The 27,870-nt window shown below is 43.9% G+C and overlaps 1 protein-coding gene and 1 non-coding gene across 2 annotated transcripts in view; one reads left to right on the forward strand and one right to left on the reverse strand.

The window, feature by feature from the left end:
• The window catches only part of WDR70 (WD repeat domain 70), a 148,828-nt gene that overhangs the window by 113,530 nt on the left and 7,428 nt on the right, over positions 1-27,870 (reverse strand). The window contains exons 6-7 of the mRNA XM_056848023.1: positions 5,397-5,456; positions 882-1,015 (exon numbers count right to left, since the gene is read on the reverse strand). Of these exons, the coding sequence (XP_056704001.1) occupies positions 882-1,015; positions 5,397-5,456 (194 nt within the window). The remainder of the gene's footprint in view (positions 1-881; positions 1,016-5,396; positions 5,457-27,870) is intronic.
• On the forward strand, positions 11,647-11,718 carry TRNAA-AGC (transfer RNA alanine (anticodon AGC)). Its single transcript has one exon. It is a non-coding gene; the product is annotated as a tRNA-Ala (tRNA).

Below are 27,870 nucleotides of genomic sequence, written 5' to 3' on the forward strand. Positions count from 1 at the left end.
ATCAAAGTCAGTACTGTCTACTCGGGCTGGCAGTGGCTCTTCAGGGTCTCAGGTGGACATCTTTCCCATCACCTGCTCCCTGATCCTTAACTGGAGATGCTGGTGGTTGAACCTGGGACCTTCTGCACGCCAAGCAAATGCTCTACCACTAGTCATGGCCCCCACCCAACGGCGGAAGTCTTCTGCTTTCCATTTTAAACAGCTGCAGTGTTTGCAAGCCTTCTGTTCCGAAACAGCAGCTACTGAATATTTACCCGAGCCTGCGTTGAATTCTTACCATTTGTTTCTGGAACTTTTTAGGCAAACTGTGATGTAGAAAACTAGAAACTTATTTGAGCAATCTTTTCATGCATGGTACTGATTTTAAAGATAATCCTTAACTTGTTTCCTATTGCATGGTGGGAGCCAGAATGGTGTAGTGGTTGAAGTATCAGACTAGGATCTGGGAAATCCAGGTTCAAATCGCTACTCATGCCACGGAAGCGTACTCAGACTAACCCACCCTACAGGGCTGTTGTGTTATAAAACAGAGGAGAGAATGATGTAAGCTGATTCGAGTCCCCACTGGGGTGAAAGACACGATATAAATAAAGTAAGTAAATAAATAAATATTTTTTTAGATTTATCTATTTATTTTTTGAAATTTGTACACACAGCCAAGGCTGGGCTCAGAACTAAGGTGGTATTTCAGAACGTATGGGCATTTTTTGCGCATAGCAGGGATCACCATTTTCCTTTTGTGGTTCCAAATAACCTAAATGAAATCTCTCTGCGTTTGTAGTTTTCAAACAATGAGTGGCTCTTGGGGACCAGCACAAGAGTCTACCATTGCTACTAAATAATATTATTTACTAGTCAGGATTGAAAACACTGATATATACCATTCGCATGGCTGCAGAGACCGAAAAGCTTGAAGAGAAGCATCCATTCCAGCAAAATCCCAAAATCTAACGTCGTAGTCGTAGCCTCCAGTTATCAAACGCGCACCTGATGGATCCAACCCTAAAGCAGAGACCTATAAAGACAGGTAAGGATACTATTACTGGTGAATGATCCATTTCATCATTGCATGTTTCCAAACGCCTTCTTTGGTTAAAGAAGTCTGTATCAACTTTAGCATTCAGAACAATTTATTACTCCTCAGCCATGAGTCAGAAGCAGCTTAACGGCACTTAACACACACACACATTATTCCTCAGATCATTTTGTTTGATCCAGTGTTAAAACACGGAAGGAAGGCACTTCTGTGAATGGAATGAGACTTCCTCGCCCGCCCTGACATCACTGTGGCCCAAAATGAATCCTGAAGTGCGGCTCCTGTGAGAAAGGGGATCCAGAGGAACAGTGGGAAGGAAGGCAGGAAGGAAGGCGAAGAAGAGTTGGTTTTTATATGCCGACTTTCTCTACCACTTAATGAAGAATCAAACTGGCTTACAATCACCTTCCCTTCCCCTCCCCACAACAGACACTCTGTGAGGTAGGTGGGGCTGAGAGAGCTCTAACAGAGCTGTGACTAGCCCAAGGTCACCACGCTGGCTTCATGTGGAGGAGTGGGGAAACCAACCCGTTTCACCAGACTAGCGTCTGCCGCTCATGTGGAGGTGCGGGGAATGAAACATGGCTCTCCAGATTAAACTACTCTTAACCACTACACCACGCTGGAGGATAGATCACAATGGGTAGCCATGTTAGTCTCTGTAGCAGTAGAAAAGAGTAAGAGTCCTGTAACACTTTAAAGAAGAAAATTTCTGGTAGGGTATGGGCTTTCGTGAGTCACAGCTGAAGAAGTGAGTATGAAGGGGGAGTCAGAGGCATGTAGCGTAAGAGAAGAACTTGACACAAATCTACAACCATTTGCTTATCTGATAGTTTCAGAGGGTTAGCCATGTTGGCCTGCAGTAGAACAGTTAGTTTCGAGTCCAGCAGCACCTCAGAGACCAACAAGAGTTTCAGGGTATGAGCTTTCAAGAGTCAAAGCTCCCTTCGTCAGGCATGAGTCTGACAAAACATTTATTTGAAACCATAGGTTGTTTGTCCACATGTTCCATGATCCATCTGTCCTTGTATCCTGCCCTCCCAGTGATGCTGAGTATCTCCACCCCTTCATCAACGGCCTATTTGCATAACGGCCTATTTGCATAACCCAGGGAAGGAGCAAGATAGCTAAATCATGCTACAGGAAGCCTGCAAGGGTTTTCTCATTACAAATGATGGCTACACTTAGTATTATGTATGTCTGGCCAAATATTAAACTCTTCTTTGCACCAAGCGGACAGATTGTGCCATTTATTCTGAATGCTCCTTTGGATACATTTTCTTTCTTTCTTTCTTTCTTTCTTTCTTTCTTTCTTTCTTTCTTTCTTTCTTTCTTTCTTTCTTTCTTTCCTTCTTTCCTTCTTTCCTTCTTTCCTTCCTTCCTTCCTTCCTTCCTTCCTTCCTTCCTTCCTTCCTTCCTTCCTTCCTTCCTTCCTTCCTTCCTTCCTTCCTTCCCAAAAATATATATCTTTTGTAGACCAAGTGCCAGCCCGCCAGTCATTTGCAAGATGTCTTTGCAAATTAGACCATTCCAAACAGATTGCCCTATACTTAGTGTCACAGAGGGAGACATCATCTTAGACAGTTGCTGTGTACATAGATGAAGCAGCTGTGAACGGCGAACGCAGAGAGCCTGGCTTCAAATCCATCTGCTGATTATGTAACACTTTCCTCTGCTCACCTACATGTCAAAACTGTCAGAAGAAAATTTATCCCTGCAGTTTCACTGGGAAAATCACTCCTGTTACAAGCAAGGCAACTGGGAAATTAATTAGGTTTCTGGAAAGGATCTTCAACGTGGGAAATCTTTTCTGAGACTTCTCAGCTGCACAGGAACACAGTCATCAACAGCTTAAATTCATTAGTTTGAAGAGAGACAGATGGGAGTCTTTGCGACCTGACCTTACACGAGAGCTGGAGCAGAAGCCACGGGGAACTGCGGGCCCTTAAACAGCTTGCTTCTAGGCAGCAAAGTCAGAGAGGCAGAAGGGGGAAGTAGAAAAAGTTTGGCCTGCCTGTCAAGGAACTGCTTCTTGGTATGCACGAGCAACTATCTGCTCGTGGCGGGCTGCTTTATTACTGAACAGGAAGAGTAGCTGTGATAACTCTAGCCTCGGGTTTAGAAGAAACGTGCTTAACAAAATAAAGTCAAGGAATTAGAATTATTTTATCTCTTTTTCCCCCCTCAAGTTGCTGCCGACTTACAGTAACTCTGTAGGGTTTCCAAGGCAAAAGGTGAACTGAGGTAGTTTGCCTTTGCCTGCTTTTATGTAGCAACCCTGGACTTCCTTGGTCGTCTCCCATCCAAGTACTAACCAGGGCTGACCTTGCTTGGCATCTGAGATCTGACAAGATCAGCTAGCCTGGGCCATCCAGAATTGACAAGGGTATCCAAAAGAGGTCTTAGAAGGGTAAAATTCCCTGAGAATTGACAAGGGTATCCAAACGAAAAGTACTTATAGCGGCCCTGAAGCAGCTTCCCCATGATGTAATGACATGCTGCTCTGTGTATATATGTAAAAGGTAAAGGTTCCCTGTGCAAGCAGCGGGTCATTCCTGACCCATTGGGTGACGTCACTGTTTACTAGGCAGACTTTGTTTATGGGGTGATTTGCCAGTGCCTTCCCCAGTCATCGTCCCTTTACCCCCAGCAAGCTGGGTACTCATTTTACTGACCTCGGAAGGATGGAAGGCTGAGTCAACCTTGAGCCGGCTACTTGAGACTGACTTCCGTCGGGATTGAACTCAGGTCGTGAGCAGAGCTTGGACTGCAGTTTACCACTCTGCGCCATGGGGCTCTTTGTGTATATATGAGAGGGGGCAAATGTTTATTATTTATTATAAAACATGTATTAGCCGCCTTTCTCCCTTGTGGAACTCAAGGCAGCTTAAAATATAATTAGAATTAGATAATAATGTTTGGTTATTTTACTGTATTTTTATTTCCCCCTTTTATTGTTATTTTTACTAATGTTATAGAGGTACTTGCACTGCTTTGTTATTTGATGCTGGCCAATGGGCATAACAATAAATGTATGTAAATGTATGTAATTAGAATTAGAACTCAAGGTGGCTTACAATATAATTAGAATTTCTAATTACAATACAGTTATAATTAGAAAGCTCCTCCCGTGAGAACAGCAACTGGGCGTTTACAAGCTCCCCCAAACAGCATGCAATCACATAACTGGAAAGCGTCTCCCACACTTCTGACTACAAGCGTGAATTAAAACAAAAACCATCTATACCACGGTGTCAAACTCATTTGTTACGAGGGTTGGATGTGACATAAATGTCACCTGGCCGGGTTGGCCATGCCTTGTAGCCCAGATCGGGGGTGGCTGCCTCGATGCCTGCAGTGTGCTCGCCAGCCCAGATCAAGAGTGGGGTGTGTGTGTGGCTGGTGAGCCCACAGTGGCCTCACTGACCCATATTGGGACTGGGGGGGGGCACGGCTACCTCAGCTGGCAAGCCTGCAGCAAGCTCGCCAGCCCAGATCAAGGCCACAGCTGGCTCATGGGCTGGATAAGAGCCCTCAAGGGGCCGGATCTGGCCCCCAGGCTGTATGTTTGATACCCTTGATCTATAGTATAGCCCTATTCACAAGTTACAGTGAACAATGTACTACCCGTGTACAGCACATGCTTGATTTCTCTTTATACTTGTATTGAGCAACTCTCATGTTACACTCATCGCATGTACGGCTGAGCAAGCGACTGAAACATTTTCAGATTTGAGAGCTGGACTGATTTTTTCCTTTGTTTAAGCAGGACTCTTTCTCTTTGGAAGCTAAGTCTTCTTGGTTACTAAGAGATGAAGACAAACAAATAACATTGAGTGTGGCTAAATTTTTGGTGGCTGTAGTCAAATCACGTTGTAACGCGGGTAGTAAACCTTAGGCTTCCCTTTCAGTGTGTGACGATTAGCTGTTTATGACTTTTTGTCAGGAAAAGAGTAATTAAGAGGTGTGACAGAAACCCCACATTTACCCAGGTACTGGTTCACAGTTTCATTTGTAAAGTGAACATGCATTGGCTTTTTATAAACAGATGTATGTGTGTTCACTGTAACCTGTGAACAGGGCTAGAATGTTAGTAGGATGGTAGCTTTGATCCTTGAATTCAATCTAGACATATTCTTGAACATACTCAAATTGCTCCACTCTTCTCAAGTGCATCACGTTCATGTCTACTACATTCCAACACAGTTAACATACTCATGTAACAAATGGCTAGAAGCAGTGCAGATTAAGAGAAAAATTCCTAAATAATATTTTACATCTTTGGAACACAAAGCCTAGCACTGTGCTCAGAGTGGTAAGATGTCTTTCAGCATCTTAGGTGGAAGATGTTAACACTTACTGTTTTTGTTCCATGGTGCAGTGTAATTTCATGTGAGTCGGGAATCTTCTTGACAGGATGCTAAAAAAAATAGGAGGATATTGTTAGGATAAATGTTTAGTACACAGATAAAATCCATCAAGAAGACAAAAGTAATGACTACTGGAGAATTCACAACTTTACGGTTGACCATGAGGAAATAGAAATTGTTGAAGACTTTCTATTCCTTGGCTCCATCATCAACCAAAAGGGAGACTGCAACCAAGAAATCAGAAGGAGACTGTGACTGGGAAGGGCAGCCAGCCATGAAGGAGCTAGAAAAGATTCTGAAGTGTAAGGCTGTGTCACTGGCCACCAAGACTAGATTAATTCATCCCATCATATTCCCTATTACTATATATGGGTGTGAAAGCTGGACAGTGAAGAAAGCTGATAGGAAGAAAGTAGATTCCTCTGAAATGTGGTGTTGGAGGAGAGTGTTACGGATACCGTGGACTGCCAAAAAACCGAATCAGTGGGTTATAGATCAAATCAGGCCTGAACTGACCTTAGAAGCTAAAATGACTAAACTGAGGCTATTGTATTTTGGTCACATTATGAGAAGACAAGAGTAACTGGAAAAGACAGTCATGCTAGGAAAAGTTCAGGGCATCAGGAAAAGAGGAAGACCCAACAAGAGATGGATTGACTCTATAAAGGAAGCCACAGCCCTCAATTTGCAAGACCTGAGCAAGGCTGTCAAAGATAGGACATTTTGGAGGGCATTGATTCATAGGGTCGCCATGAGACAGAAGCGACTTGATGGCACTTCACACACAAAATCCACTTCTCCAGAACAATAAAAACTACCAAAAAGGAAAAGCTGGTCAAACACTGCTTAAAACTAAAGCAATTTCCCCCATTGTTTCTCTTGAAAATGTAAGATTTTTTAAATGGCTAGCAGTAGCATTACACATCCTAAAACTGACCAAGGACAAGGGAAGGGGTGGTTGTATTCTGGCTGCTTTAACAAATCTAACACAACTGTGTGCAAGGTGCAAATTACTTTACGGCAAAGCAATTTACAACGCAATCTTATGCATGTTTACTCAGAGGTAAGTCCAAATATATTCAGTGTAGCCTCAATTCCAAAACTAGGCCTGAAACTTGACTGAAATGTGACTACTGTGTCAAGTACCACTCCCAAGCTGAGAACCGGGCTTTTCAAGGGAAGTATAACCCCATCCAAGATAGGAGATCTCTGAAGTCCCTGGTCTGCCTTTCTACTAACATGTGATGTCTTTCATAACCCCAAGGACTTTACTCAGGAGTAGCAATGTGCATATATGACACAAAAAGTTTCTGCAAGTACTTCTGTTTGGAAATAATGTGAAACTGAACACAGCAACATTTTTGGACAGCACCAAAATATATGAACCTCTCCCTATTTACATTTGGAACACTGAGAATGATCCAACTCCTAAAGCTTGTAAAATCTAAATGGTGCAAGGTACCAGAGATATCGAACTTTAAAGATGTGTATGCTGTGGTTTTGTGATTTTGATTTGGGGTCAACAAATGCACAAGGTCAGACTTCACTAAAGATGTCTACATGAAAGTTTCTGCCCTGTTCAAATAAGAGTGCGACCTCTCACATTTCATCCTCACAATTCCATGGGGCAAATTAGGCTGAGAGTTAGTGACTGGCCACAAGTCACCTGATAAACTGGGTGGTGGAGATTTGAATCCAGGCCTCCGCCATCTTAGACCAATACTCTAACCACCACACAACTCAAAGCAGGGCCCTCCAAAGATGACTGGATCTACAATGTAGCCTGTCAAAAATTCCTTCGACTTAACATGGTTATTTAGTTTGCTCGTTACAACCGCTCTGAACTAAGCTTTATTTCTCAATACCTTCCAAACTGAGTATGCTGTCTCTTTACTTGGACTGAGCTTGATCGCTGGCACATAGAGCTAGGATTAATTCACAATATACGGATCCATGCCTCAACTCCAGTTACCACCTCTGCAACAGTTGGATCCTACGCCTTCTTTCCACCGGTGGAAGGAGGCTTCTGCCAGCAGCAGCAGTTTTGCTGAATCAAGAGGAGCAATTTCGATCACTTCCCTCCTCTTCAGTCACCCATTTTGCACCAATATTCACAAGTGATGCTGGGGAGCGGGGAGGGGGGGGGGAGAAGGCAGTAAATATCACTGGGCTGCACAGGATCTAACTCATAATATACAAATCCACTCTTTTCAATTCCACGGGCAAATTCCTAGAAGCACATTCCGGTGACACAACATCAGCTGTGCCGTCCAAGGAATTCCTGAGCTTTAAACAAAACTGTTCTTTCAAAGCAAAAACTTAAGATAACAACCTCCAGGGACATCCCCTGGCATAATACCCCCTTTAAAAAACAGCCAAATATTTACAAAGATTCAATGTGACCCGTTCCGCTTCAGCAACACTAAGCTTTCTAAATTATAGAATATGCTAAAAATATCTCAAACCTATTAAAAATGCCTATATATGAACTCAAATTCAGTTGCAAATAGAGATTTTCCACTGGTTTCACTCCAGAAAACCAGGAGCATCACAGAAGAATATTTCAAGCTGTCAAGGAAAAAATTTAGACAGTGTATTGTGAGGATTTGTGTCAGTACTCTGCGCTCCTCTGAATGTTATCATAAACCCTGGCTAGTTGCTACAAGAATCAGCATTTATCTAACATTGCTAGTATTATGCAACTAACCCAGAGAACCAGAATTTCTAACATTGCTAGTATTATGCAACTAACCCAGAGTACCATGCCATATCATACCTTATTGTGTTTGAAACCCATGCCATATCATACCTTATTGTGCTTGAAATCCTTTATAATTGTATAGTGCACAGGCACGCACATGCAGTCATGTCTAGATCATGTTTTTTTTGGTAGGAGCCAGTTATAAGGGTAACAGATTAAGGCATGTGCAGATTGAAAGCATTCTACAAAAGCTAAGATTACCATCAATCAAAAGGAGGATTGAATCAGTTCTCCTTTGCACAATAATTCTGGTGGAAGGTGGACTGTGGATACACAAAACAATCTGTAGCAGGTACTGGAGCCAGTATATTACCTCCAGCATCATTGTCAATTTATCCAGCCACTGAAAGAGTTTTCCCACTCCACATGCACTATCCTGAATTTTTAGTACCTCCTTCTGTTGCTTTTCTGCTGAGAGCCAATGTAGTGTAGTGGTTAGGAGCAGCAGACTCTAATCTGGAGAACCGGGTTTGATTCCCCACTTCACCACATGAACAGTAGACTCTAATCTGGTGAACCGGGTTGGTTTCCCCACTCCTGCACACGAAGACTACTGGGTGATCTTGGGCTAGTCACAGTTCTCTCCTAACTCTCTCAGCCCCACCTACCTCATAAGGTGTCTGTTGTGGGGAGAAGAAGGGAAAGTGATTGTAAGCCAGTGTGAGACTCCTTAAAAAGTAGAGAAAATTGGGGTATAAAAACCAACTCTTCTTCTTTCCTGTGTTCTTCAGCCAAGGAACTCAGGGCAGTGGACCTAACATTCCCTTTCCCCCATGCTGTTATCCTCACAACCAGCCTTGTGAGTTCTGTGAGGCCGAGAGTCAACCGCTGGCCAAAACTCACCAGGTGAGCTTTGTGGTCACATGGGAGTTTGATCCTAGGTCTCCCGGAACACTTCAGTCACTATCCAACACCAGATGTCTTACTGCACTGGTGCAGCAATATCCTCTGCTGGGTCTTAGAAACTGAACTCACATTATAACAAAAAGAGACTTGCATTTGGATTCATTTAATTATAGTCCACTTTTCTCCCCACAGCTGGGACTCAAAGGACATCATTGGGGGTTACGGCACTTTGTATTCCCAGTGATGTATTAAGAGTATGAAAACGTTATAAAACATACTGTTCACACTTTGTTTGGCCTCTTTAGCCGTGAAGGCGTCTTCCAACCATTTATTAGCCGTGGTATCCAAAAACCCTTTTAAAGCGATGTTTTTTATAACGTTTTCAAACTCTTAATACATCGCTGGGAACACAAGGTGCGGTAACCCCCATTCTCCCCTCTTCCATTCTCTCACAACAACAACAACAACCCTGTGAGGTGGGCCAGGCTGAAAGTTGGTGACAGGACCAAGATCACTCGGCAAGCTTCCATGGCAGAAGTGGGGATTCGAACCTGGGTCGCCCAGGATCCTAGCCCTCCATTCTATCCATACTTGCAGCCCCTTAAAGATCAATTAATTTACTGTGGCATAACCTTGCATGAACCAGAATCTGCTTTGTCAGATGCATGATTTCACAGGTCTGACAAAGGGAGCTCAGAAAAGCTTACGCCACAATAAATGCAGCAGCAGCAGAAGAGAAGGAGGAGGAGGAGCTGGTTTTTATATGCCAACTTTCTCTGCCTTTTTTAAGGAGAATCAAACCGGCTTACAACCACCTTCTTCTCCCCAAAACAGACACCTTGTGAGGTAGGTGAGGCTGAGTTCGGAGAGAACTGTGACTAGACCAAGATCACCCAGATGGCTTCATATGTAGGAGTGGGGAAACCAACCTGGTTCACCAGATTAGTATCCACCGCTCATGTGGAGGAGTGGGGAATCAGACCCGGTTCTCCAGATTAGAGTCCACCGCTCCTAACCACTACACCACACTGTCTTTCAACTGCCACAAAATGGTTTTGTTATCTTGGCTGTCGCAGACTAACGGTGCAACCTGAAGCAGAGTTACACCCTTCTAAACCCACTGACTTTGACCAATTTAGAAGGATGTCCCTCTTGACAGCCACTCCTGTGGAACTTGAACGCCATCCATCACTGCAGCCTCGGCAGACAAGCTCATCATAAATCAGGGGTCAACAATGCAGGCTGCCTGCAGAGCTTTCTGGGACTCAAGCGAGCCAGGCCACATAATAAAATGGAAAGCAAAACACGACAGAATCATCCTCTCCTTTGAGCGCCAGCCCCTATCTCTTTTTATTGCTCTTACGTACTGCATTTAATTGTGATGTTGGAAAGCGCTATCAAGTTGCAGCCAACTTATGGCGACCCCATAGGGTTTTCAAGACGAGAGATGAACAGAGGTCATTTGCCATTCCCTGCTTTTGCATAACAGCCCTAGACTTCCTTGGTCGTCTCCCATCCAAGTACTAACCAGGGCCAACCCTGCTTAGCTTCTGAGATCTGGCAAGATTGGGCTAGCCTGGGCCATCCAGGTCTGGGCACATTCAATTGTATCCTCTAATGTTTTCTTGGTATCGAATCCTTTTGTCCAGCTCTACATTTTATCATTTTATCTGCTTTCATTTGCCATTCTGTGCATCCAAGTGAAAGGCTCTACGCTACCCGATTTCTTTCCGGCCCTGTAATTAGTTTAGATTAAAATTAAATTTTGGGGGTGTACATCAAAAATCAAATCTGTTCTAAAAGGTTTTCAATCTAAACTCTGGTTCTCCAGTGACCAACTCCTTGTATAATTCAAATGTCATTACACACCCCTCCCTGCTTTTTTTCAGACAAAGCTGATATCTGACCACAAATAAAGCTTTCCACTAAAACTGCAATATCAAATTATAGTTTAAGGGGTGGAATAAGATTCATGGCAAACAGATGAGGCATTAAAATGAACTCTTTGCTTAAGAGAGTATGAGTCAAATTCAAAGGGCAAAGAGGATCGGCTGTTTAAAAACAGTCCTTGTAGGCAATTACTAAGCTAAAGGAAGATCTGAACATTTAGTCATAAGCAACCTGAACAGAGTATAAGTGTGTAAGGGGTGATACGTTTCAGTTAAAATGCTTACAAGTGATGCGAATGAGACATGGAAAAAATAACTATAGGCAGATACAAATAAACCGCATACGTTTGCCTCTTTTACACCACTACTGACTTTTTTTCCTATCAGAGAAAGAAGATTTGACTAGTTTCTCTTAGCATTGTTGAATGCAAAAAAAAAACCCTTCATTAGATTTCTGCCCTGAGATCTGAAGCAGACCCATTTGGGTTACTCAGCTGAAATAAAATACTTCTACAGAAAGAAAGGGGAGGGGGGGGGAAATCAGACAATCCCTTGAATGCCTTTCAAAAAAATTTACAGCACTACGGGGAAATCGAAGCATCTTTTGTGCAATGATAGAACAGCACAGTTTAGAATATTTTCACATGGCAATCCTTGGCTATGTTACTCCAGGCTAAGACTATTTATTTATTATTTATTATTAAGTCTGCACAAAATTGCAGTGTCAGAAAATTACACAGGGGAGGGGCTGTGGTTCAGTGGTAGAGCATCTGCTTAGCATGCAGAAGGTCCCAGGTTCAATCCCTGGCATCTCCAGTTAAAAGGACTAGGCAAGTAGGTGATGTGAAAGACCTCTGCCTGAGACCCTGGAGAGCCGCTGCTGTTCTGAGTAGACAATACTGACTTCGATGGACCAAGGGTCTGATTCAGTATAAGGCAGCTTCATATGTTCATGTGTACTTTAACAGTGCAATCCTAAACAATTTACACCCTTCTGAGCCTGTTGACTTCAGTGGACTTAGAAGGGTGTAACTCTGCTTAGGACTGCACTGTGAGTAACTTATAGAATCACTGATTACATTATTTATTACATTATTTACTTCATTTACTGTCTGCTTTTCTCACAGACATGGCAAAGAAAATTAAAGCCAACAAATATAAAAAAGCCACTAAACTTTTAACAAATGTTAACAACTGCAACAAGATCCTCTTCGTAGAAATGTCATCCTGAAAAGTTCCATCCTGTACATTCTATGGAACAATAAAAGCAGACTTTTCTTGACCTTGTCAGGTAGGCTATTCTACCAGGTTGGGGCCACAACAGAGAATGAAATTGTGGAACTCCCTGCCCCAGGATGTGGTGATGGCTGCCAACTTGGAAGGCTTTAAGAGGGGAGCGGACATGTTCATACAGAATAGGGCTATTTATGGCTGCTAGTCAAAATGAATACTAGCCATGATGCATACCTATTATCTACAGCAGAGTTTCCCAAACTTTTTGAGTCATGGAGCACTTTTCAGGAGAGAAATTAGTCTCGGAGCACTAATTTTCGCCTAGCGCCTGCATACTAAATCAAATGGCAGTAATATTTTTCTTCCCAATCTCTTTATGGAGCACTAGGAGATGTTTCACGGAGCACCAAGTGCTACTTGGAGCACAGTTTGGGAACCTCTGCTCTACAGTATCAGTATTATGCCCACTGAAGTGTTTTTAGGATGGCAGCATGAATCGGTTAACTTAAATCAATATGCTGAGTGGTTTTCTGTTGCCCCAGAATGTCGGACCAGAACCAACGGGTTGAAATTAAATCAGAAGAGTTTCCATCTAGGCAGTAGGAAGAATTTTCTAACAGAGCGGTTCCTCAGTGGAACAAGCTTCCTCGGGAGGTGGTGAGCTCTCCTTTCCTGGAGGTTTTGAAGCAGAGGCTAGTTGGCCATCTGTCAGCAATGCTGATTCTATGACCTTAGGCAGTTCATGAGAGGGAGGGCATCTTGGCCATCTCCTGGGCATGGAGTAGGGGTCACTGGGTTTTTGTGGGGGAGGTAGTTGTGAATGTCCTGCACTGTGCAGGGGGTTGGACTAGATGACCCTGGTGGTCCCTTCCAACTCTATGATTCTATTCTATGCTTAGACTGGCATTAACTCTACCTAGGAGTCCACTATAAAGACTGCAGCTTGAACTGAAACTAGCAATAGAAATGCATTTAATTCATCAAGGCACCAGAGCTAAACAGAATCAGTGAACCAGCAAATTCATGAAAAACCGTGGCTAGGTGTTTTTAAATCCAAGGGAAAATTACAACACGCCTAACTTATTGCAGGAAGGACGGAAGGAAGGGCGAGACGATTTCATACGGAGCATACACAGCTGGTTCCAATCCTATTACCATTTCGATTAGTAATTCTCCCATGTTGCCCATAAATTGCCTACAATACATTAATATTTAAGTCACAGTATGAACTGTCAAACTGCAATGGATTTTCATTGTAATGTGATAGGACGACACATTGCTAAAGACTAACAATAGGTTTGTGAAGAGGAAAGATGCAAGATCTGAGCTTCAGGCATACGTCCGCTTCTGTAGACTGGGTATATATTAACATCTCTGCTCTTTTAGACTAAGAGCCCATTCCTGAAAGGGGGGGTGAAGCTCTTTAGGAGCAAGTGTGACCCAGCGCCAGCGTAGGTGCCACCTTATCACTGACTTGGTGGCACCTACGCCAGCGCAGGGGCAAACACGCTGGACACTGTTGGGGCTGGGAACCACCAGAAGGTTATTTGCAGATCATAATGCTCTCTGGGGGGGTATACCAGGAGAGGCGGTCCCATAGGCTTGAGGGGCAGCAGCCTGTCTTGATTTTCTAGTCACCTCTTTGAGCATGCTTCTCTAGCTGTCCGGTTGGTTTCCCTGTGGGCATGCGTGCAGATATTTTGGCTTCTCTTCCCTGGGTCTCCAACAGGGGCAAACTGGGAAGTGGAGATGGTCCCAGTGCAAGCCATGCTGAGTAGCCCTGAGGGGCTGTGGCTCAGTTTGTAGAGCATCTGCTTGGCATGCAGAAAGTCCCAGGTTCAATCCCCGTCATCTCCAGTTAAAGGGACTAGGCAGGTAGGTGATGGGAAAGTTCCCTGCCTGAGACCCTGGAGAGCTGCTGCCGGTCTGAGTAGACAATACTGACTTTGATGGACCAAGGATCTGATTCAGTATAAGGCAGCTTCACGTGTCTGGGTTCCACTGGCCCCCACCACTAGTGCAGCCACGCCAACAGGGCATCCCCCCCCTTTTAAATTGTAAATGTTTTAAAAGGGGGGGTTGCCTTAGCGGCAGTGGGAAAGCCTCCAGGCTGCCGTGGATCTGCCCCCCCCTTCAAGATTGGGCTGCCCACGTTTAATATTTTATTTTAAATCAGCAAGATTGAGATTTGAGAAGCATGTCTGATCTGAAAGCTTTCAAATGTGGCTCAGTCAACACAGGTCCACTCTTTCCTCCTGATTCCTCAACAGAACCAAGGAGGTGGCACCCAGAAGAAAAATCAACCTGCAGAACCCCCCAAACAAACGGTCCCCAGATATCACCAATCAAAGATGGAAAGGCTAGAGAGGGCTAGTTGGGTAAAGGCTGACATGTAGGGTGAAAGGTTTGGGCAGAGTGTCCGTGGTTGTGAGGAAAGGCTGCATTGGTTGTGGCCCAATGACCCAGGTCAGCTACTAGCCCTTGGTTTCACCTCCTCCCCAAAGGAAAGAAGCAGGTATACCTAGCATTTCCCTCCAGTGTGGTGTAGTGGTGGTTATAAGCAGTGGGCTCTAATCTGGTGAACCGGGTTGGTTTCCCCACTCTTCCACCTGAAGCCAGCTGGGTGACCTTGGGCTAGTCACAGTTCTCTTAGAGCTCTCTCAGTCCCACCTACTTCACAGGGAAGGTTGTGGGGAGGGGAAGAGGAGGTGATTGTAAGCCAGTTTGATTCTTCCTTAAGTGGTAGAGAAAGTCGGCATATAAAAACCAACTTCTTCCTCAGTGTGCCTCTTTGTCTCCAAAGACAGCATGAAGAGAAGGAATGGAGACCTTCATTCTTTATTAGGGAACCAGGCGGGGCAAAAATGGCACTCGCCTCCGTTCTCACTTCCACGAGATCAATTCCTTCTGCTTCAGTCTGAGAAGGAATACTTCCCTTGCAAATCCCACATGGCTTATCTTAAAGAAAAAGGACACAATATTCTCTCCCACTGTTAAGAGATCAGTCGATTTTAAGGGAAGAATAACAGATACTTGGGCCCAAGGCCTAGTTATTACTAAACACCCCTCTTATTATTTCCAGACTCTCCAGAGGCAGCAAGAAGCAGCCTAAATTGAAAAGGGTTCAGAAATAAAGCATGTTTATTAGACAGCTATAGATTTTGTTTCTTCCCTCAATGCAGGAGCCACCTGTCTTTGAGATGTGTTGTGTGAATGTGAGTGTGCCCCGCATGTTTACAAAAACATCTCAATCCACACCTGGTTCCACTGTAGAGATCTTTTTTGAACTACACACTGAAGACCATGTTTAGGATTAGATATAAGATGCTGAGTCTCAAAACAACATTACTTTGGTTTGCAGATTGGCAGTAATTTAATGATGCCACTTCTGGCTCGGTTTTCCTTCAAAGAGCGCAGAGCAGATCCCATTTGGATACCATGCACGGTCCCATTCAAGCAGCCTGCAAGGTCATGCCTGTTTTAATACTTCGCATTGGTATAGTGCTTTAAGAGCTTTCGGAGTGCTTCGCATAAACTTTTCTCCCGCTCTCATAATACCAGAATGCGGGGTCATCTGCTGAAGCTGGAGGGTGAGAGATTCAAAACAGATAAAAGGAAGTATTTCTTCACACCACGCACTGCCAAATTGTGGAAACTCCCTGCCCCAGGATGTGGTGATGGCTGCCAACTTGGAAGGCTTTAAGAGGGGAGTGGACATGTTCATGGAGGAGAGGGCTATCCATAGCTACTAGTCAAAATGCATACTAGTCATGATGCATATCTATTCTCTCCAGGATCAGAGGAGCACGCCCATTATATTAGGTGCTGTGGAACATACGCAAGATAATGCTGCTGCAGTCGTCTTGTTTGGGCGCTTCCTAGAGGCCCCTGGTTGGCCACTGTGTGAACAGACTGATGGACTTGATGGGTCTTGGTCTTATCCAGCATGGCTTTTCTTATGTACGTTCTCTTAGCAACCCTTCCAAAAAAAACTTGAATGGGTAGTAAGCATTATTGTCTCCACAATGCCAATGGGAAGATGGGTGTTCCTGAGCAAACAAGATGGGCCCTCTAGTGAACACATAGTTGAGGTGACATTTGAACCCAACCCTTCCTTATTAACCTTTGTCTCATGCAGCCCTATTCTATAAAGCTTTCTGTGGAAATAAGTCCCAACAAGTTCAACGGGGCTCAACCCAAATGGGCCCTCTACTACATGAGAGAATCTGACCACAACTGAAGAGAAGAATGATGTAAGATACCCTGGGTTCTCATTGTAGAGAAAGGTAATAAATGAAGTAAATAAATAAATGGTAGAACTTTGATGTCCTATAATATAACCCTGAAATGCTTAAGGACTCTAAACAGCCAATCCTCAAGTGACGCATAAGCATACATACTCTTCTACCAGCCCTGAGACAACTTTAGGCCTAATCTAGTTCCTGCAGGTACTTCTGTTAGGATCAGAAATGGTTTCCTCATAAACTTACCTATGATTTCAATGTTTAAACTAGTTTCAGAGGACAGCTGTGTTGATCTGCAGTACAACAGCTAGATCTGAGTCGAGCAGCACCTTAGAGACCAGTAAGATTTTGGGGGCATAAACTTTCAAGAGTCAAAGCTCTCTTCACCAGCGTTAGATGTGCAAGACATCTCCCTTTCATAAAAGACCAGGCTGAGGATTGCTGGTGTACTAACTCCAAGCTCCCCATCTCTGCAAATACCATTTCAATGAGAACAAATGACATAAGTTCAGTTACGTTTTCAGGGACCATATTACCAAGCAGTGTCGCGACTTCTGCTCTGCCAAAGTTCTAAAATTCTTGGATATGGCTTGGTTCTTTTGATGAGAGATGAGGGGTAGCAGATGCAGGATTAGCGAATGTATTTATATTCCTTACACAGTGACATTTAGGTTCTAGGAACCCTGCATGCCAGCCCCCAGGCTGGGGCTCACACTGCTTACATAGGTAACAATCTCCCCTTGCCGCCGATACCCCCTTCCTAACAATACCCTTAGTATATAGAACACATATCTCATGATGGCATGTGTGTTGGCTATTTATGTTTGCTGCTAGATGGGATTCCATCTTGATCCCCCACCAGTTTAATGTCACATCCATAGATTCAACTCCTGAGTTACCAGAGGTTATGAGTTGTTCCCACAGCTTGTAGGTCAGCCGCTCAGCTGTGTATCAGGGCCAAATTCAACCTTCAAGATCGACTACGGTGGGTTCCCTACTCTTTCAAAGATTATGTGAAGGGGTGGACCAAGAACACAATTGACTTTCAGAAGTGGAGAGCTTTGGAAGTAGGAATTGTATGGCACTGGTTCTCGTAGGTTATCCGGGCTGTGTAACCGTGGTCTTGGTTACACAGCCCGGATAACCTGTGAGAACCAATGAACTCTGACCGTGAAAGCCTTCGACAATATTGTATGGCACGTTAGGATTGCTGTAAAAGCCCAAAGAAGTGATGGAGGAAATGGAACACAAGATATAAAGTACCACAAGATATAAAGTACCAATGTTCTCATTTGGGAAAGAGAACAAACATGTACACCACACAACAAACTCACTAAAAATCCTTTTTTGAGCTAGCACAAGACTGTTATTGGGAATGGATTCCACGTAAGTGTTCCATGTGCAAAATAGTCCTTGCATGAGCATTCACACTAAAACTACTCCTCGTTGTCTGCTTGCACTAAGTGAAAGCGATTTTACCCCCATTGTCTTTCCCAGGGGTGTGAGACATAGCACAAGGTATTTCTCTTCTGAGCCAGTTTCAAAACCAAATTAAATGACTTCACGTGAACCATCTATTGTGGTTCCAAATCTTAAACAATGGTTCCACATTAACACACCACACCCTCATTAGCACATTATCTTGATTCTTACAGGACAATGATTTGCACATTACCTTTAATACTTTGCAGGACAATGACTCAGCTCAAACCCAACCCCCTTCTGACTATATATTACTCTTCCTACACACTTGACACTGAGAGAAACTGTCCTTCAGTGTTACTCCTCTGAAGATGCCTGCCACAGCTGCTGGCGAAACGTCAGGAAAGAAAATACCAAGACCACGGTTACACAGCCTGGATAACCTACAAGAACCATCTATTGTGGATTCCACTGCACCATATGTATGCTCTTACTTCGCTGAAATGCGTGTTAAAGTATTATGTGCTGCTGCTGTTGCGCTGCTGCTTGCATAAGTGGAACTGCGCGAAGTACATTTTCTTGTGCAGCACTGGATCCAACCCTGTGCTTCCTGCCTATTTCTCCCTTGAAAAACCAAGGCTTTCCTTTCCGTGGACACTAATCTTTAAAGCCCGAGAGCGGGTGCCACCTTTGCATGAGTCTGCAGTACAGGTGTTGGCCTAACCTAGAGTAATACTGAATCACAGAGTTGGAAGGGACCACCAGGGTCATCTAGTCCAACCCCCTGCACACTGCAGGACATTCACAACTACCTCCCCCACACACACCCAGTGACCCCTACTCCATGCCCAGAAGATGCCCAAGATGCCCTACCTCTCATGATCTGCCTAAGGTCATGAAATCAGCATTGCTGACAGATGGCCATCTACCCTCTGCTTCAAAACCTCCAGGGAAGGAGAGCTCACCACCTCCCGAGGAAGCCTGTTCCACTGAGGAATGGTTCTGTTAGAACGTTCTTCCTAATGTTTTCAGACAGAACCTCTTTTGATTTAATTTTAACCCGTTGGTTCTGGTCCGACCTTCTGGGGTAATAGAAAACAACTCGGCACCCTCCTCTATATGACAGCTCTTCAAGTACTTGGTCTTTTTTTTTTTTTAAAGTGCAGACAGGGAAGGGCATTAGTCACAGCAAACCTGCTCAGAACCAGTGTTGCGCAGTGGTTAGAGTATCAAATTAGGATCTGAGAGACCCGGGTTCAAATCCCTGCTCTGTCATGGCTGCTTGCTGCGTGACCTTGGGTCAGTCACACCCTCACAGGGTTAATATGAGGATAAAATGGAGGGCGGGTGGCATACAGCACCCCCAAGATCTTTACAGGAAGGGGCAGGATAAAACGTACTAAATAGATACTGCATAAAATATCGGAGTAGAATTCCAGATTTCACTATTACATCAGATAATTACACACAGGTAATTATTCACAAGCACTCACAACCCCCCCTTTAAAATACAGTCCATGAATGACTTTTAAAGTTTCTCTGAATTTAAGATTTCCAAACAAACTCAGTGTAGACATCGTACAAGTATTCATTAACAAATCCTCATAAATGTGATTGGAAAAGGAAACAAAAGATATTAAATAGCACTCGCATTTTTTAAATGTCACTCAAGGCGCACTCAACAATCCAAATTAAAGGTTTACATACAGTTCAATCAAGTACAGCCTCATAAAATTGCTTTAAAAAGACCTTGGTCCTTAATTTTATAGCTGCTATGTTCCTTTGGAGAAAGCAATTTGTATGATTTGGGAAAAGTCCACTATAAATGTTATTTTTGTTCATAGTGTTTCTGTATTCCTAACTTAATTAAAAAAAAAAAACCCACTTAAATTGTTGTGAATGACAACCGGAGACCTGCATCTTAAATAAATTTCCAATCAACAGGACTCTGAAGAGTTCTGAGCACTTAAATGGTCAGGGAAATAAAACTGAGGGCGGGAAAAAGAGCAACTAGCTTAAATCTGCCAACAAAGAATGTGTGTTAGGATTTAGAGGACAACCGCAAACTGAAAGAATTCCTGGGTGTTTAGAAGTAGCTTCAACGGCTGTCTTGACAGAATTGTTAAAATGTTCAACATAAGGAAACACTTCCTTCTCTTTTTCCCAAAGGAACACCTTGGTAAAAAGACACTCCCAAGAGAATAGACAAAAATTATTCTTGGTCCGAATATTGTCATCGCTTAACAATTCCTGCACCTAATGTTCAGTATCAAGCATTTTAACACTATTTGCATGCGGGGGGGGGGGGGGGAGATCTAAAAATAAGGTTCCACCATTGTATAATTACAGAGTACAATCTTTTCCATTACCTCGGGAGTCTTATCAGCCTTTTCCCCACCTCGTTCTGCTTTGTACGTAGGCCCCACGTGAAGAAGTTACAGTTCAAAACATTAGCTACAATTTTGCAAGGTAATCAAAAGTAACCTGATAAAAATTTCCTTTTATACTCAACCTCCCCTGACCTCGATTGGCCCACACCAGCCCGATCTGGTCAGATCTCGGAAGCTAAGCAAGGTCGGCCTGGTATAGCACTTCGATGGGAGACCATCAAGGAAGACCAGTGTCGCTACGAAGAAGCAGGCAATGACAAGCCACCTTCTGTTCATCTCTTGCTTTGAAAACCTTACCAGGTATGCAGCTTGATGGCACTTTCCACCACCACTCCCAGAAACTGTCTCAGGGTCTGTATATCCCCCACACCCACCTCGCTTTCTCTCTCCCCAGCAAGCGGAAATGAAAGCTAGGACCAGGAGTCCATGTAAGTTAGAAGAGATCCCGCATCCAAATTCTTAAATGCCATGATCTGCCATAGCGGTTTCCAAAATGGGCAGTACCACCCCCTGGGGGGGTGGGATTACCTAGGGGAGTACTAAGAAGCAAGAGGTGGGCCCCTTCAACTGTGTTGTTCACTAATTTACAATAGATCAAGCTATGGCACATTGCTGGCAATTTTGGTGGAAATTATCAGCATTTTTTTCCAGACTTTGAAGAGCTGGTACCACTGGATCAAGTTCATCAGTTTTGTTGAATAAATTTCAACTAAAAATTTTTAATTCGATTTTGAAAAGATGTACAATTAATTGTTACCATTTTGAAATTTTATTGTTATTATCTTCTTCAGTGAGTCATGAAAACCCCCATCTTGAATAATGCTTTTTATAGGCTAGGGTACAGGGAGCTGGGGTTGAGTTTGTGGAACCAAGGGGGTGGTGGTCTGACAAGTTTGGGAACCACTGATATATCATATCATTTTGCATTAAGGCCTATCCTACCTGGCCACTGTATTTCGTATGGAAGGGTTCTGCAATCCAGTCAATGCAAAAGAAATGTATCTCACACATGGACTCCTTTTTCTCCTTTAACAATAATTTGACTCTTTAGTATTGTAGTTTTTGATCCAGCCCTAGACTTAACTATTACTTTTTTCGCCATCATGTTGCAATTGATTTATGACAACCCATGGGGTTTTCAAGGCAAGAGACATTCCAATGTGGGTTGCTATTGCCTGCCTCTGCGTAGCGATGCCGGTATTCCTTGGTGGTCTCCCATGCATATACTAACCAGGGCTGACCTTGCTTAGCTTCAGGGATCTGATGAGATCAGGCTAGCCTGGGCCATCCAGGGCCTACCAAATCTACCCAGTCACAGAAAGTAGTCTACATATACCTTACCTACACACACACTCATTATCTGTCTACATATATATAATCCACACACACACACACTCATTATCTGTCTACATATATATAATCCATCACACACACACAATCTGCCACTAGGTGGCTCCCCTTGCTATAATTTCCAAAAGAAATTGAGAGTATATTCCAAAACAAATTACAAAACGAAAACCATGTTCAACAAATACAGCCACCATAAAAGAAATGCAACAGTATCAAAACCAGCAAAAACAACCGCAAAACAATTTTACAGCTACAGCACTATAACTTCTCACACTTCAGGGAACAATTGTCCGTACAGCCAACCCCTCGCTTTTCAAAGATGAGATGTCAACAATTGCATCAGGGTCTAGAATCTGTCTAGATTCTAGATAAAAGAGTTATTTGAAAGACTCTTAAAGATAAATGGAGTCATGGATGCTTATTAGAATTGCTTCTTCATTAGATGCTGCCATGATTCTTAAAACAGCTTAGGCATCTTCCGATTCCTCGCTGGCATGTACGGCAACAATCACATCACATTGGCATACATGGAATGTTGTGGGTTTTCTTTCCTTTTTTTTTTTTCCAGAACAGAATAAAATTTAATCTGAATTGGGTTTTCAAAGGAACCAAATATATTCATTAGCGCTGCATTCTTTGCCCACCAAAGTAGTTCACCCACATTTTGCAGTCTGCATTGGCTGATTTTTCTGCTGGCCTGATCCAGTCCTTCCATTCTTTTGGAAGTGTCTGAAGAACGTGGCGATTCCATTTGAGACAAAACTGCGAGGTTGCAGCAAAGGGAAGAAGGCTTTGCATCACTAAATGTGGAATTTAATACATGGCTGTAACACCAGGCGTGCACTTGTCCTGGCGATACATTGTTCAACCGGGTTGGAAAACCTCCATATATTTCTTGTATATTCACTGCTCCACCTTTTGCATTATCAATGTTTATCTAGACCTAAGTCGTTTTGCTGCAGGACATTTTTGAAACGTTTAAGGAGATGTTTTTTCCACTGGAATCGGAACAGCTGACCACAACGATCAACTCCTCCTGGATGCCTTTGAGTCTGGCTATATATCGTACTATGATGGAGAGCTGGTCCTTCACTAAAACATCTTGCACTGTGTCTAGCTGTATAGGGAAAAGTTAGCTTCACATACATATCTTTCGCCACTGCTGTCAGGCAAATTCCCTAACCCCCCGTAGAACTCATGTATGCAGTTCCATGGGGCTACGTCAACATTTTTGCTGACGTAAATTCATGCCAACAAAAAATGGGCGTTCCCAGGGACGAAAGGGCTTAGGGAGCTGACTAGTTTTGGGCACCACAATTTAAGAAAGATGTAGACAAGCTGGAACATGTCCAGAGAAGGGCAATAAAGATAGTGAGGGGTCTGGAGACCAAGTCCTATGAGGAAAGGTTGAAGGAGCTGGGTATGTTTAGCCTGAAGAGGAGAAGACTGAGAGGGGATATGATAACCATGTTCAAGTACTTGAAGGGCTGTCATATAGAGGAGGGTGCCGAGTTGTTTTCTGTTGCTCAAGAAGGTCGGACCAGAACCAACGGATTGAAATTAAATCAAAAGAGTTTCCGTCTAGACATTAGGAAGAATTTTCTAACAGTTAGAGCAGTTCCTCATTGGAACAGGCTTCCTCGGGAGGTGGTAAGCTCTCCTTCCCTGGAGGTTTTTAAGAAGAGGTTAGATGGCCATCTGTCAGCAATGCTGATTCTGTGACCTTAGGCAGATGATGAGAGGGAGGGCATCTTGGCCATCTTCTGGTCACTAGGGGTGTGGAGGGGGGAGGTAGTTGTGAATTTCCTGCATTGTGCAGGGGGTTGGACTTGATGGCCCTGGTGGTCCCTTCCAACTCTATGATTCTAAAGTCAGCCCCGCCCTTGGGAATGCCCTCTTTGGCGACGGAGCAAGCCCCTGTGCAGGAGCAGCACTGCTGCTGAGGGTGTACCTGGTGCCCATGCCTCGCACTGCCTTGCCACACCCTGGCGCCAGCGTAAGTGGCTCGGTGCTGGCGTTAGTGCCCATTGGGACAGTGGAAGTGGCACTTACGCCAGCACGGGTCACGCTGCCTCCAAAGACCTTTCAGCTCCCCCCCTTAGGATTGCACTGTTAATGAGGCAATTGCCATAATTAGATGATTCGCTGTTTTTGATATTAAAGTCAACGCTTCCATGCTTACTGCTCTCCACTTGACACGCTTGCTGATTTGTCAAACTGCCTCTTCAATAATAGGTCATAGTAAATTTACTAAGCAGCATCAGGAATTCTAAAACAATGTTCATGACCTTGCAGGTCACACTGTGGGCATGCAGCTTTATCTCTACCTCCCCATCCTTGCATGCCAACCAGTTTTACACTTATTCCATGATTTTCCTGGTTGTTCTTTTAAGATTGTCTCTTCTCCTTGTTTTTCGCTCAGCACACAACAGTTCAAAGTCTTTGTGCTTTAAACTAAGAATGTGAGTTCCTGCACGATAATCATGGTGCTTGCTGTTGTCATGGTGATGAATTTGTCTGCAGACACGCTTCCAGTCCTTCATACCATCCATAAATTTTCTTCAAATGCCTTTATAACTGTATGCTAAACAACTTCTTCAGAACAGTGTATGTCTTAACTTGCAATATGAAAGCCAATGCTGCTGGGAGCCATCTCTTCTGGAAAAAAATATGAGCAGAAAATCTAAGAGAACTGTCATCGAGTGGATGATTTGGAAGACAGCTGGAAAATAAAGACCTCATTTTCCTTGTGCCTCCTTCTCCTCCACCCTGTCTTTTCTTGAACATCTCAGATCCAGAGCTTGCCTTCTCAGATTCACTTATTTTTGTTTCTTCCAAAGCATATATGGCAGGAGAGCCAGCATGGTGTAGTGGTTAAGAGCGGTTGTTTGGAGCAGTGGACTCTAATCTGGAGAACTGGGTTGGTTTCCCCACTCCTAACACATGAAGCCAGCTGGGTGACCTTGGGCTAGTCACATGTCTCTTAGAGCTCTCTCAACCCCACCTACCCCACAGGGTGTCTGTTGTGGGGAAGGGAAGGTGATTGTAAGCCAGTTTGATCCTTAAGTGGTAGAGAAAGTCGGCATATAAAAACCAACTCTTCTTCTTCTTCTTCCATGCTGGGTTTCAAAGTTATTAAGTCATCCTGTGCTCCTGCCAGCATCCAATGCAGACAGTTCATTTTTAAGGCTCACGGTATTGACTGTAAATACATCAAATGACTTGACCCTTTCCCTTGTGTCCAACTTCAGAAGCCTCCTCCTCTTCTCCTGCAGCTTTCCTTTCCCACCTTGCCGTTTTCTTTTCATGACCTACGCAAAGAAGTCACTGGATTTAGAGGCAAACACGCATAGTACAGAGTTCCCCAAAAGAAAGGGGTTTCTTCCTCAGTATTATCAAGACAAACAAATATTATGAACCATTGGTCAAAGTGGTCGACAGCAGCTAAAAGGAATGAAAGACTATGGGATGTCTTTGTTCCTTCCAAAAGACTACACGGATGCACCTCTTTTCCAAAGGACCACTGGAAGGCATCAAAGGAAAGGGGACGGGTTTCTGACCAGGATATCCTTAGGACCTGTCAACCAACAGCAGTCCTTAACAGAAATTCAAGTGAGATTGCACGTACTTGAACGCAATCGGTGTTAACAGAATTTAAGTAACGACAAATAAGCACACACAAACAATATTCAACACTTACACCTTATTCTTATTGAATTATCGGCCTTAGGGGGCAGCCCTTGCTGTCCATCTAGTTTCCAAGTTGGTGCTCACCTGAGGGGCCACAGGTGGGCTGGGCATCCATTGTTCCAGTGCTGCCCTGATGTAAATCAGCACCTGCACCAACACGTTGCGTGGTGTGCCATGACAAACAGCACCTGAGCACCTCCTAACTCACCTGCCCAGCCAGCCAGCACCCAGACCCACTCCCAGGGCAGCAGGGGCCACACCCAGATGCCTCCACGGCCACCTAGGCTCTGACCAATCAGGGACAGGAATACCTGGTGTGAACCAGCTGCACCCCTGCCTTGGCTGGGCTCCTGCTTCGGCCATGTTGCTGCCTTCCTACGCTGACCCTTCCCCTATCGCATCCCGGCTGGCAGGCCCAGGCGGCTGAACCAGAGCAAAGCAGATCCTGCTTCTGCCATGATGCCTTCTTCCACTTGCAACAGTCACATCTTGTCCTCACTAGCCTCATCACGGCCTGGCCAGTGGGCTTAGGTGGCAGTGCCCCAGCTCAGCCAGGAGTCCATGGCTTCTGCTTTGGCTATACTGTGCATAGTATAGGTTTATTGTATACAGCCACAGGCCCTTACAATCTAAACATGATTGTAACAAGTTAAAAATGATAAAACTAATAAAACCCAGAAAATGATAAGATTCTCAAATTACACCCAACATTCCGTTTCTCATTAAAACAATGTATATAAAACAAGAAAGAAAAAATTCGACTCTAACATCTTTTTTTTTTTTTTAAGTTCTATTAATTTAATGGCTTTCTTTGACCTAATTTTCCTGTCCACTAAAGTGTAAAGCGTAATTTTTCAAGAGACAAAAGAATCCACATGATATAAAAAAATTAATTTATCAGCATCAGATCAAGAGCATAGAGTAGTTAACATATTGGCCAGGAACTCATTCCTAGGCTCAATATATAGAGGACAAGCCAGGACGTAATGGGGTAGATCTTCCATTGAGCTGCCGCATATACAAATACATTGAATCCGAGGTTTTTTTGAGAAGCAATGACCAAGAAGCTTTGTGGGCTGCGCTGTGTGGTCTTCTATGGGCAATGGCAGCCGTGCAGGGGATGAAAGAGGCAGAGTAAGACAAGGGAAGGGTTGCTGCCAAGATGAGAAATGCCCCAGCAGAAGAGAAAATGGTGTTGGGGGCTCAGGGGCAGGCGATCTATGGCCTACAGGGAATTTCCCCAGTAACTTCAATGGCCAGTCCACCCTCATTCCTTCAGCAATCTATTGGTTGTCCCAGGCCCAAAGAGTATCCAGCTGTCCTCAACTAGGGCCAAGGCTTTTTCGGTCCTGGTCCCAGATTGGTGGAACTCCCTTCCTAATGAGATCAGGGCCCTGTGGGACCTTGAAGAGTTCCGCAGGGCCTGCAAAACGGAGTTATTCCGCCAGGCCTATAGTTGAAGGCAGCTACGGTTTTCCATCAATGCTGGCCTCCCTACCCCCTCATCCTTCTCTGTGCCTTTATTTATGTACCATCTGATATGGGGGCCATGACTGCTTTCTCGGCCCTATAGCGGACCCTGTGTGCATAAAGGAGTGCTATCTGTTGTTTCACCCTGATTTTATGGACCCAGAATGGAAGGGCATCCTGCCTGATTTTATGTTTTACCTGTTGGTTTTATTGTATTTTGTAATAGTTATTTTACTGATATGTCGTTAACTTCCCTGAGACTGGCTTTGGCCGGGGATTGAGGGTGGGAAAAAAATCTAAATAAATCAATTGGTCAAATGTTATCTTATCCAACACATATTTAAATTGCATTGCAAGGAAAATTCAGAGCCTCCAGAGCATTGACGCATTCAAGAAAGATTCTCTATTTCTGAAGCACTGTTACAGGGAGCCTCCAAACAATTACGAATTCGGCCTTAATGTATGCCAGGATACCGGCAGGTTTCCTTGAGGAAAAGATGATGAAACCAGTATTTGTCAAAGCAAGCCAGGATTTCAGTGACAGTCTGCAAGTGATCCCTGGTATAACAAACCTCCCGCAGTTAAAAGTAAAGCCCTGGTTTCACGTTAGAGCCAAAATGAACCTAAGCGGGTAGCTGTTGACGCATTTAGGAGCATCGTTTCCATCTCACCAGTTCTCTAGAAACTACAGTGTCACCCCATAGAAACAGTTTCACATATCCTCCTTAAATGTTCGCTCTACAATAGGGGCCAATCTAATCTCATAGACCCGTTACTTGCTGATAGGGAAGGGTTACCTACCAAATCTAAGGTGTCCCACGTTATGACCACACAGGATCCAATAATTATTGATTCAGTGGCAAGCTTTTTTCAGCTCGTAATTAGAGAACGCGATTGTTACTCTGCACCACGTAACGGTGAAGTCAGGATTGAATAACCAAGTAACCAATTTAGTGGCATTTGAATGTTCTTATCAAAATGATTTTATAGTAAATTTTATCGTATGGTATCTGCATGCCCTTATACCATGATTTTACTGTAAACTTCACTGTATGATTTCCTTTTTAATGCCAATAAAGGCTTTCGTTTTCGTATTCATACAATGTCACCATTTCAGATTGTCTTCAAGGCAAGAAGTCGTTTGCCATTGCCTACCTCTGCGTAACAGC

This window comes from Euleptes europaea, chromosome 4, assembly GCF_029931775.1.
Source record: "Euleptes europaea isolate rEulEur1 chromosome 4, rEulEur1.hap1, whole genome shotgun sequence".
NCBI classification, from domain to species: Eukaryota; Metazoa; Chordata; class Lepidosauria; order Squamata; family Sphaerodactylidae; genus Euleptes; species Euleptes europaea.